The 12436-nt window shown below is 35.1% G+C and overlaps 1 protein-coding gene across 1 annotated transcript; it reads right to left on the reverse strand.

The window, feature by feature from the left end:
• Positions 1–5541: 5541 nt before the first annotated feature.
• Positions 5542–7968, reverse strand: LOC103454087 (uncharacterized). Its single transcript, XM_008393673.4, has 2 exons — positions 7517–7968; positions 5542–6168 (listed from the first exon to the last, which is right to left on the reverse strand). The coding sequence occupies exons 1-2, from the start codon at positions 7821–7823 to the stop codon at positions 5825–5827; spliced, it is 651 nt and encodes a 216-aa protein (XP_008391895.3). The 5' UTR covers positions 7824–7968; the 3' UTR covers positions 5542–5824.
• Between the last annotated feature and the right edge of the window lie 4468 nt (positions 7969–12436).

The raw sequence follows: 12436 nt of genomic DNA on the forward strand, positions 1-12436 counted from the left end.
GGTTTCAAGAAGGCATGGAGGAGACAGATAATAGCATAGAGATGCATAACTAAACAGATATTAAACGGACAAAAAGGCTTGTTGTTTGGGGTAAATTTGGAAACTCAATGTTTGGACCAAGGAAGAAAATATCGGTAATATCAGAAATATCGGTAGTCCGAAAACACGGAAATATCGATGGAAATATCGGGATAATATCGATATCGATAAAAATTACATGGAAACCACGGAAATTGTAAGAAAAACTTGGAAATTTTTATTGAAACTTTGCAGGATGTTTATTTAGTCAATTATCTATTAGTTTATCACAAAAAATTGGAAGGAAATGCATTGCATGATGGATTTAACATTATCAAGTTGATTATATAGCGAGCTGACAAACATTGTGAGTGTAGAAAATATGTAGTAATTAATGAAAGAAGTCTAAACACACCATAATCATTTATATATAATGAATTAGTACAATATTTTACACTTTATACATTGCATTTTTTGTTCTTCTCTAACAGAATTTGGTCTTCACGTGGAGAAGAAGATAAAGTAAGCAGATTTTTTTGTTCTTCTCTGACAGAATATTTGGTTCTTCTGAGCAAAGTCACTTCCAATTCTTTCATACAAAACCGTGTGCCACACACACACATCCTCAAAGTTTTTTTCTTTTTCTCTCGGATAACACACACACACACATAACCATACACACACACACACACACACACACACAAAACCATGGTTTTATACAAAACCATGTGCCAAAACTCTCTCGGATAACACACACACACACATAACCATACACACACACACACATAACCATACACGTGAACACACACACACACAAAACCATGGTTTTATACAAAACCATGTGTCAAACCGTGTGCCACAAACACACACACACACACACACCCTCAATGTATTTTTTTCTTTCTCTCGGATAACACACACACACTTCTCCCTCATTCCACACACACACACACGCACACACCCTCCATCTACAAAGATCGGAGATCTCTCTTCTCCCAAACACACACACACACACAGAGATCGGAGATCTCTCTTCTCCATTCTTCGATCTCTCTTCTCCCTTCTCCGATCTCTCTTCTCCCAAACACCCACATACAAAGAGAGATCTCCGATCTCTCTTCTCCCAAACACACACACACACACAAAGATCTCTCGATCTCTCTTCTCCCTTCGCCGTTGATCGTGGCTCTGGCGAAGTCGGAGTTGGCTCAGTCGTCTCTGGCGGTGCGCCGCTGAGCAAGGATCACGTTCAGTCATCTGGTTCGTCTTCGTCTTCGTCAGGTGAGATTCCATTGAAACCCTAAACCCTAAACCGACTTCACATATGTTGAATCGTTTATGCATGCGTGAAATGTGAAGTTTATATGTGAAATTGATGTTAAAATTCGTGTTTTTGCAAGGTTTTTGGGACGAAATCGGCCCAGGAATAGGCACACCGTCTCCGGCGTTCTTCTCCGACGTCGCCTCGGAGTCCGATTGCACCAAACTCAAAAACATTTCGCCGATATTTCCAAAATATCGCGATATTATCGATATTATCGATAATATCGCGATATTTGGCCGAAAACCATTCGGATACCACTTAGAATATCCATCACCCGAAAAACCGATAATATCGGCGATATTTCGCCAATATTATCGGCATTTTCTTCCATGGTTTGGACCATTTTAATTGGACTGGTTTAGTGTTGGGCTTTGTCCTAACCATTAAATAAAGTTATTACATAGTTTTTGGTTAACTTTCAAAGTTTTCAAGCCCTTTTCATTAGTTTTCCTTTAAATAAATTGGCATAGTAAAGAAAACAAAATAAAATAGTTTTGAAAATAAATTTGAGCACTAGGGTTCCACCGTCACTTTAACAATCCTACGTAGTTCTTCCAATTACTTATGACTTACATATGCATATTTGAAGGTTAGGTTTTCCTAAAGTATGCCCTACTTGGAACCTCCAACATAGAACGTATATCTAACATGCAACTCATGCATGGTGTTCAGATCGAATGTGAACATGCAAAACTCATTAAGTTTTTTGAAATCTTTTTTAAAAACTATATAACCCTAAAGACGTGTTGTCCATCCTAAGAAGTTACACATATTAACCACAAGAAACCTTAGTCAATTCCAGGGATAGCCCTCTGCCAAAATTGCATCAAATTACTTTTCTAAATATCCTAATGGTGACCAATCATCAAGACAATTAGATAGTTTAAACCGGTGATTAATAATTCAAAACTTGCATGCATAAATTCATAAGCAAATTAAAAAGAAACTACATATTCTTGCTAAGGCTCATGGTCCCGCCCTAGCAAATGAACTAGTTACCAACAACCATAAAATAAAATATTATTAAGAATATGGATAGAAAACACGTTAAAAATAAACTTGAATCGTCAAAAGCTCTCTAAGTAGTGCATGCGTTCTCCCCTTTTTCCTCCTCTTTTTTTACTCCTCTTTTTTTCCTCCCCAAAAACCATAATGGCTAAAAAGCCTTATTTATACCACTACAAAATAAAATCCAACCTAGAAAAAGGTCTTCTAAAAAATAGGAAACATAATAGAATAAGATAACTAGGAAATAAAATGTTTCCTATTTAAACTGAAATTCGGACTTCTCAAAAAATCAGATTTTTTACTGACCAAATCAACTCCAATTTTGTCCCAACATGTCTCTTTTGAAAGCTGAAGACGTCCCCTACAAATCCTCAGAAGGAATCTTCCTCAAATTATGCCATCTTGACCTTCAAAATACCAGAAACGTCCAAAAACGTCAATCTAGGAAAGCTGCGCGCTGGATCTTTATTTCATTGCCACAGTCAAACAGCTTGGTAGAAAAATCTAGAATTTTTGACACAATCATCTTGAAAGATTTACAAACATCCTCCAATTGGAATCACTCCAAAATTCATCCGTTTGATCACTTTTTACTCCAGAGGAAGTCAAATGTTTTACATTAAAAATACATAACAAAGTATCAAAATTCTACCAAAATAACTAATAAATTATAACTAAGATTAGAGTTAAGTATATGGTATAATATGGACTCATCAATGCACTTTTAATTAATAGCTTTTCCTCTATATATATTCATCAGCTCTTATTTCTCATAAACAGAAACTTGGCAATGATAAATATGATTTGGGAGTTCAGAATACAAACAATTAGTTTAAATAAGCAGAATCTTTTCCGAGGCTAAGAAATCAGAGAAAAAAAGATGAACAAGACTAGTGATCTCCCTAAGAACAATCAGATGTGCTAATGAAAAAATTATCCCTGCAATACAAAATGAGAGAGAGTTTCGAATTTAGGGATGAAATCGATTTAGCTTACCACTATTCAAATTCAACTTACTCAGCAATAGTGCAATTGTAAGGATTCAAACTTAGGATCACATATTATGGTTCAACGAAAGCGTTCCTTGGTTTAGTACTATTCTCAAAAGACTAGGTTGATGGTATGCAGAGAAACTTCGGAAACATATTTGATTAGGGCAACTTTCGCATTCAGTGGGGCTAATTAAGGTGAAGTGGGAGCAAAATACAGGAAGTCTTGTGCTTTTGTGAGATATGTCCTATGAATGACTTGATAGGACAACCTAACCATGTATTTCTTGTTGAATGCTGGCTAGGGTTTGAGGAAAATCCTAAGAGGGTTATCATGAAACATGAAAATCTAAATTGTAGGAATGTAGGCTTTGATGGATGCTTGTAATCCAAGCGATAATTAAATTGTACGCCTCATATCGTATCTATAAGACATATATACCATATCATGTTTAGTAAGCCTCTTTCTAGATTGTATATTAGACAATTTAAATATAAATTATATTATTTTTTGCTATATTTTTATCAATTCGATTCAAATTATATTATATTCGTGTCGTGTTTATTTCAATAACTTAAATGATACCTCTGATTATTAAAGAAGTTGGGTGAAGATCCATGTCTACTCGTTTTCATCCACTACTAGAGCAACTTTTCAAAACCTACAGTGTGGTCCTAACTCTAAACAAAGATCAATGGTCCATGGCTTTTAGCAAAGCCATAAACTTGGGACGAATTGAACCAACGGAAGAGACAAGTGAAGAAATTTGGCCTAATCCTTCTTGCCAGGTACTTCACATGGATGATGACTTGCACACGAAAGAATAACTAAGGGCTGGTTTGGTATTATGTTTTTTTTCTACCAAAAACTAATTCACTTTAAAGTATATTTTAAAAGTAGTGGCTTACGAATAGCAGCTTTTAAAAGCAGCATGTAAGTTGCTTTTAAAAGTTGCTTTAATAAAAAACAGAGATGAGTCTTTGATGAATATTTTCAGTTCCTGTAATACTCTCATTAGTTTTTAGAAATGACATTGTTACATTCATTTATCCCATGAAAAACAAAAAGACTACCACCACCTACTAGTACAAACACTAACCTTACACCACCACAACTATAACCACCACCACCACCGCCATCATCGCCGTTGTCACCACTATTGTTTCCACCATCACCGCCACTATCGTTGTCATCACCGCTACCGTCACCCCCATTACCACCACTACCATCATTGTCATTACAACCACAATCTCTACTATCGTCGTTGTCGTCACCCCTACCACCATTAGTACCTCTACACCCTAACCACCACACCCCATTATTGGCCACATCACCATAGCTCTACCTTTGCTGCTGCCATCACCACCACTACTGATGTTGCTGCCGCTGCCGCCACCACCACCACTGCCCTTGCCACAACTATCATCACCACCACCCCCACTACCATGTTCATTTTTGTCATCATATACAATTCACTTTTACATTAAAAATATCAAATGCTTTTATAATGTTTTTCATATTCAAAATACTTTAAAAAATACAGTGTATCAAATGTTCAACTATTGTATTTTACAGCTGGTTATTGTTTAAGCACAACAAAAGTTTTTTTTTAAAACACAACAATCCCAAACTAGCCCTAACCCTCACAATAACAATATTTTTAATTTATCGTGAAGAACACGTTAATTAAAGCAAAGTTTAATTAGGTTAGTTCCATGACTGAAAATATTAGTAATAAATCTTTGAAGACTCAAAATACAAAAACAGAAACCCCTCACCTGGGGTGCAATAGTAGTCAGATCAACAAAAGTTGAACCAAGAAGTTCTTCTCTTCGAAATATATTTCTATTTTTTTTTTCTTTATTATGAAATGGAGTTTTGCACTTATTTGTAAAGAACCCTACCATGTGGACTCAGAATTCCAACTTGAGTTTCACAATGGACTTGTAGCTCAAGACTCAAGTGATTGAGGAAATGTACTCGCACCCGAAGTCGTATATTCTTGCATCCGAAGTCCTGGTCCCTCGATTAATATCGCATGTATCTTCAGTTCTTTATTGGAGGGAACAGGATGATATTAGCCATCAAGACAACTATTAGACAATAGATCCACAAGAGTGGGCCCTCTTCTCCATTGTTTCCCACTTTGTGAACCTAACATGGGTCTTGCTTTACAAAATGTTTGGTAATGGGAATTGAACTTTTACAAATTTAAATTTCATCTTTTTATAACAATGTGAAACCAAAGCACATATCTTTCAAGATCCCTCCTTTTACAGCCTGTACGCCTTTAACGAAATGAAAGAAACCAAAAGAAAAAAGAAGCCCCAAAGAGTTGAAAGCCAGATAACAAAAGCACTTTTTAGCGTTTTTGACTCTAATACCACCCCCCCTCAATAATATATGACTATATGGATTGGAGCTTCTACCCACAGATGAGCATGGTGGAGGAAAGACTTGTGTCACTTACTGTACAAACCCCCTTTATTCCATGGCCCATCTCCTCTTTGTCAAGCTTCTTATCCAACCCTTCCTTACCTTGACACCCTCCACCTTGTTGCTGACATGGCACACACTGCCCTTGTTGGACCTCTTCCATCTGATGAGCTGGGTCAAGTGACCAATCCTCTTCCGCCACCTAAGCGGGATGTGGGATTTCCCGTACTCTATCACGCTCTTGGTATCCCTTGTCTCCTTGGTTTCCTTGGCTTCCTTGCTGAAGTTGTGATTCCAGGACATGTTGCAATGATCTAGAGAGACCTTAGAGACTTTGTTCTTCTCCCATGAGGCTACTCCATTGTCTTCAAACTTGATTGATATGAATGAGTCTGCAAAAGCAATTGGCAGTGCGAATATGTGATCATGGTTGCCAAGATAATTCAGACATGCACATTCTTTACAATCTTTTTCGGTAGTGAGAAAACCCCCAATGGCCTACTATCTCATTCAAATCGAGGTCTTAGGACACACCTCAAATGCATGCAATCATATGCAAACCACACGTACTCACATCATTTTCTGTTAAATAGTGAGTTAGTACATTAAACCGGCCAGAGAAAGCTCCAAGGGTCGATGACCAAATAAAAGCAAATGTAACTCAATCAAAAGAACGCAATCAACGTAAATTTGAAGTTTGGAGTAATTATAAATAGGTTCATTCAAACAGGCTAATGGTGATGATATTCTCTGTTTAGCTTATGAGAATATTTGCAAACACAATATGTTAGTCAAATGTAAGAACTGGGAAGGATGGGGAGAGGGTTGAGTGCAAGCAAAGAGAAAGGATTGATTAACAAAGGAAAACAATGGTTAGTTTGAACTAAAACATAATTAAGTTTGGCTTTTGCACTTTAATATTTTATATATCAACTTAATTAAGTTTGCTTATAATAATGGAAGTATGTTGACTATTTAAGATATCCCTAAAGAGGGGTTTTTTCTAATACCAACACAGATTTGGAGGGGTAGTGCCCCTCACTTACTTTTGAAGTGAACCAAATGTAAATGCACAAAACCTCATAAAGGTAACATCCATCTACTTCTAAAACCTGAAAAAAGGATGCATCTTGGTTCAAAAGGATGAAGCTTTTTAGGTAATTGTCAAACTAATCTGCTTGTAGTCTTTTAATGATAGTTTCTTCACATAATTGGAAACAATTTCTAATGAAATCATAATTGATTAGACAACCACATGAACCCCAATAAAAAGAAAAGGATGATTCTTCATGAATAAACCCCTAAAACCCACCACTTAGTACAAAGGTCTTGTGGTATTCTTTTTCACTTGTAGGTGAGAGGTCTTAGGTTCGATCTTCGCCAAATACAAGTTTGAACCACATTATTACTAGCTCATTGTCTGACTTTGCTATTTCTCAACTTATTTTTCTTTTGCTTTTTTTCATACTATTAAGGGGGGAAAGATGAAGTCTTGCATTCCAAATCTTCCGTTTTATTTATACTTTGGCCATAATTTTGTCATTATCACCTAAAAAGCAACTAATTACAGAACAACAAACAAAGAAACAAAGACACACATACAACATCAAAGCACAGCGCTTGGCCTTCAGCATTGTTTATATCACCACAAAGTTCAAACTCATAATTTTCACCACTAAAAGCTGCAAAAAGTTAAAAAGATAAGAAATTTACCACTCACCCACAAGAAAAAGTACTTACCTTCTTGGCTAGTGGAAGCCTCTTGATCTGAGCCGTCGTCAGGTTTCCACTGCCGATTGAGGAAAGAGCTGAAAGCAAAGATCTTGGGGAGGCTAATGGGTGCCTTCTTGTGCATGCCATTTGGGTTTTTATGGCCACTGCCGCCTCTGCCACCTCTGATGGAGGAGACATGGTGGCGGTGGTGGTGGCGGCCTTTTTTGGCTGACAAGATCAAAAGCCTCTCAGTCAGGCAGAGCGAGCAGACCCCCACAACCAACTCTTTAGGGTGGAAATAGCAAAAGGAGTTCTCTTCTCTGAAGCCATTCATGTTAGAATTGGGGTTTGAGGAAGTTGATGAGAAAGGTAAGGGAAAAAGTGAGAAAAACTTGTGACTTGAAAAGAAAGAAAGAATAGGTTCTGTGTTGAGTTCTGTTTTCCTGTGTGGGAGAAGAATGCGTGGTGCGTGTAGTTGTTGGAAGGCATTTATAGTTTGGAATATTTTAAGAGGGATGCTACGTGACCAAAATTTTAAAAGTAATACTAAAGAGATTAAATTTATAAAAATTAAATAACAAGTAAGTTGAAGATTGGTTTATTACTTAAATATTGATAGACGTGGTCATTTTTATTGGGAACACATCATTTAATTTACAAATTTAGTTTCTTAATTTAATATCACTAGCATTACTCAAATTTTAAGTCACCTTCGTAAAATATGTGGGTGTTTAACTTCTTTTTAAAATTATAAAACGATTTCAATCATCAACTACTATATTATATAATTTACAAAATATGGCATTACTCAAATTTTAAGTCACCTTTCATAAAATATGTGGGCGTTTAAATTTTTTTTTAAATTAAAAAACGAATCATCAACTACTATATTATATAATTTACAAAATATGTTTTTAAAATTTAAACTCTGTCTTTTCCAGTTTTAGATCAATGGAGGTGATCACGAGGTTGGCCCACAAATCAATTTTGGCCAATATTGTAAGAATTGGATATTATGGACTGGAGAGTACTAAGAAATTTGATTTGGGTCTTATTTACTTATTTGTTATTCTTAGAAATGAGATATTTGATTTTACATATTAACACTTGAAAATTGGAGGACGATTCTTATAATATATTTTACTTGAAATGAAGAAAGTCATGAGAAATGGGAAAAGAAGTTGTAATGGGATGAATTAATTCCTATCGTTCATATAATTCTTGATTTTCAAGTGTGATCGCAAATTTTAAATTGGAATCAATACTTTTTTCGATCTTATTTATGCTATATTGATTTGATCACAATATTATAAAAAAAAAATCGAACCTAATCGAATAAGCTCGAGTTAGATTGGGTTGGATTTGAAAATCTACCATTCAATATATATTGGATCAAAAGCAGATTCACCAAGTTTTATTGATTTCGAAGAACATAACATTGCATTTTGGATTGTATTTTTTTTTTTTCATTGAGTTTGAAGGTTTAAATCGGTTTGATAATTTCAAGTTGAGTTTATATTTGTGTCCTTGGTGTTAGGAGTGTGGATAATAAGTATAGGTTTCGGGTGTGATTTTTTCTTCAAATGGAGAAAGATTAGGCAAGATTAGTTTTTCGGTAATAATCGCATACGAGGCACCTACCCTGTCCCCAAAGAGGTGAGGACCATTACAACCAAAAAACTCCCGCCCATCCCTCCTCCACCAAATTTATTGAAAATAAATATAAGTAAACAAAAAAGATACAAGCAGGGGACCATACCAGACCGCAAAGACAAAAGCGACCAATGAAAACAAGAATAAGGACAAAATAAAATGTCATGAGTATGAGTAGAGGCTACAAAATTTAGAATTGTAAACCACCAATAATAAGCATAACTATTTGCCCCAAATGAAGTTAAAGCATCTACAACTTGATTTACTTCTCTATAAATATATGTACACGTAAATCACATTTGACGAAGTTGCCAGAGACAATTCTTCCAATCTACCATATGAAACCTCGAGGTCGCATTAGAAGCCTTAAAAAGATAGTGAATAACCAACATGGAGTCTGTGTTCTATCCATAAATGTTTCCAATCTATGACCAAAGCTATACGCACAAGCTCAATAAAAGCAAAAATTTCTACAACAATTGAACGTGAATTTTGACATTGTGAGATTTAACATATGGTTTCCAGCATTTTTTTACACATATTATGTCAATTTTCCCTAAGGGTAGTACTATCTACACACCTATTTTTACTTTTAACACAAGCTTCTCAATTTTGATCATCGGATCGAGTGAATTAAAAAAGTTAAATGGCCAAACATTAACAAGAATGTGTAGGAGGTAAAAATAGATGTGTGAACAGAATTATCCCTTCCAACACCAAAATTCGCACTTAAACAAGAAGATATTATGTCAATTTTTTCCTTGAACTTGTATCTCATTATCAATTTTCCCGTTAAACTTCAATTTGAACCACTTTTTTTTAACAAATGATATTATCTACATTAAGGAGAGGGGGTGGGTTTAGCCTCACAATTGGCTAGCAATAATGTGGTTCAAATTTGCCTTTGGTGAAAATCAAACCTAAGACATCTCACTTACAAGTGAAAATGAATACTACTAGACCGTAGTACTAAGTGGCCAATTTAAATCACTTTTATTCCATCAAACAAATCACATGCCGATCATTTCAATTGTTATTTTTTTTTTATTAAAAATCTCTATCATTATTATTTTTTTCCTTTCTTTTTTTCTTTTCAAAACAATAGAAACTTTGATTAAATTCGAATCAAAACATTTACATTAGATGTTAGAATGTTAAACAACAATTTCGGTTCAAACTCATTTCAACTATGAAGGCCACCTTCCTTAAACACAAAAGATGCCACTAGACCCGCTACCCTAATACCAACACGGGGAGCAAAACGGAATTCTACTTACCTCAATTGTTGTTATAATCGTCTAATATCAAATAGGATACCTTCAACCATTACCTCCGGTTGCAAAGTACCATTAATCATCTCCGTAAGATTTTCTGAGACAATTTTAACAAAAAGGTTAGATGAAATATGGGAAAGTCATTTACAATAATTTATCTGAAAATTAGTCAAAATAAAAAATATAGGGCAAAAAATAACACCTCAAACCTTAAAAGGGAGCTATTATTTTGACAACCTCAAAAGTGTGAAATTCACACTTTAAACCGCAAAAGCTCCATACATGCTTCTCTCATTGCTTTTAAGTGGATAATATTCTATAACTAAACTACTAAACTTTGGGTTGGATGCTTCTTTTTCTTTTTTTGCATTCAATTACCAAAGTTTCCTACTTTGGTTTGCTACAATCTCTAACAAAAAGCAAAAGCATATCAACAAGATTACTTAATCACTTATAAGTGAGTTGAACAGTTCACTTAATCTGACCACTAGACACAAAAACATATCAACAAGATTAACTTAAAGTTTTTCATCGTATCACATCTTGGAAAAAGGCTATGGTGGTGTGGGTGCATTGCCCTTTTCCAAGAAGATCGTTTTCACTACAAACGTGTAGTTCAGGGCCTAGATATTGCAAATTTCCTTGGAAAACTTTGAGAATTATGTGAAAAAATCGACATGTTTTTTCCCTGTGAAGATTTTCGGGACAATTATGCAAATCCCTATCCGGGAATCTCCAAAACCTCTCATTCATGCCTTGTTTTCTACAAATTGGTTTCCATTTTTTCGTATATCAAGATGTACGTCACTCCACAGTTGCTAAAAGGATCGAGAAGAGTGAAAAAAAAATTCCAACTATCCAATATTCAAACGGGAATCTTACGTGTTATAATATAAGTGGAGGGATATAGAAAATGTATCATTTCTTCCACTTGTATTATGACACGTGAAGTGCCACTTGAATCTTCGCTACTTTGAAAAAAACTCTCTTGAGAAGAGGATTGTCTTGTTGTTTAAGACATGAGAAAAATCAATACCTCCTTAATGCAATTATAAATCTCGTCCCGCTTTACTCTTTAAACTTTCAATTTGACTAGCGCTCTCCCCTACACCTTTGGTTAGGTTAGTCAAATTTTCTGTCGACTTAAGAGTTATTTTTGTTCATTTTGTACAAAATAAGCCTTTAGATTTGTTGTTGATGTATAAATTTCAAACCCTCTCTAGCTCAAATTCTCATAATTCTAAGCATTTACTATATAAGCCTTGAAATGTAGCATTTTGTTGACGAACATGTCTTAAAATTGATCATACGATGAAATGAAAGGAAATTTTTGCATAATTGACAAATTGAGAGGTATATTGACATGAACTGAAAGTTTAAAGGGCTCAAAACCAAATTGAAAGTTCGAAAAGCAAAGCGAAGTAGGATCCAAAATTTAGAAACATGTTTAAACATTTTTTTTCTTTTGGTTAAAGATAATTGAAAGGGGGAGTGAATGAACCATAAGTTAAAAGGAATAAAAGTTGATGGAAACAAACAAACCAAAGGAGCACATGGGGGATGCTTCTACTAAAAGGATTAAGTAAGGTTCATATCATGGAGTGTGGATGATGGACCAGATACTTCCCTTCACCCTTTCTAGACCAGACCATTTAGGCTCCCTTGCCACCAGTCTTTTCAAATCTTAATATCCTTGGATTGGAAACTGAACATAGACCACATCTTCTCAATCCTGTCGTGCCATTCCTGACTAATAGCACAATGTCACATGTTTTAAATTTCACACAGCATCACATGTTTTAAATTTCATGCTATCATTTCATGAAGTCATCATACGGCAATCAAATGTCGAATTCCTTTTTTGTAGATAAAATGATAAAGTTACACTAAAGGGTGGGCTAAACCGCATAATACATAATAATTGAGTATCGAACACATGATGTATTAAGTGACTAAGTGACAAATTCTACGAAATCTAAATTTTGCAGCCAACAAAAGTATGGAGAAGACGAACGAAAAA

Source organism: Malus domestica, chromosome 15, assembly GCF_042453785.1.
Source record: "Malus domestica chromosome 15, GDT2T_hap1".
NCBI lineage: Eukaryota > Viridiplantae > Streptophyta > Magnoliopsida > Rosales > Rosaceae > Malus > Malus domestica.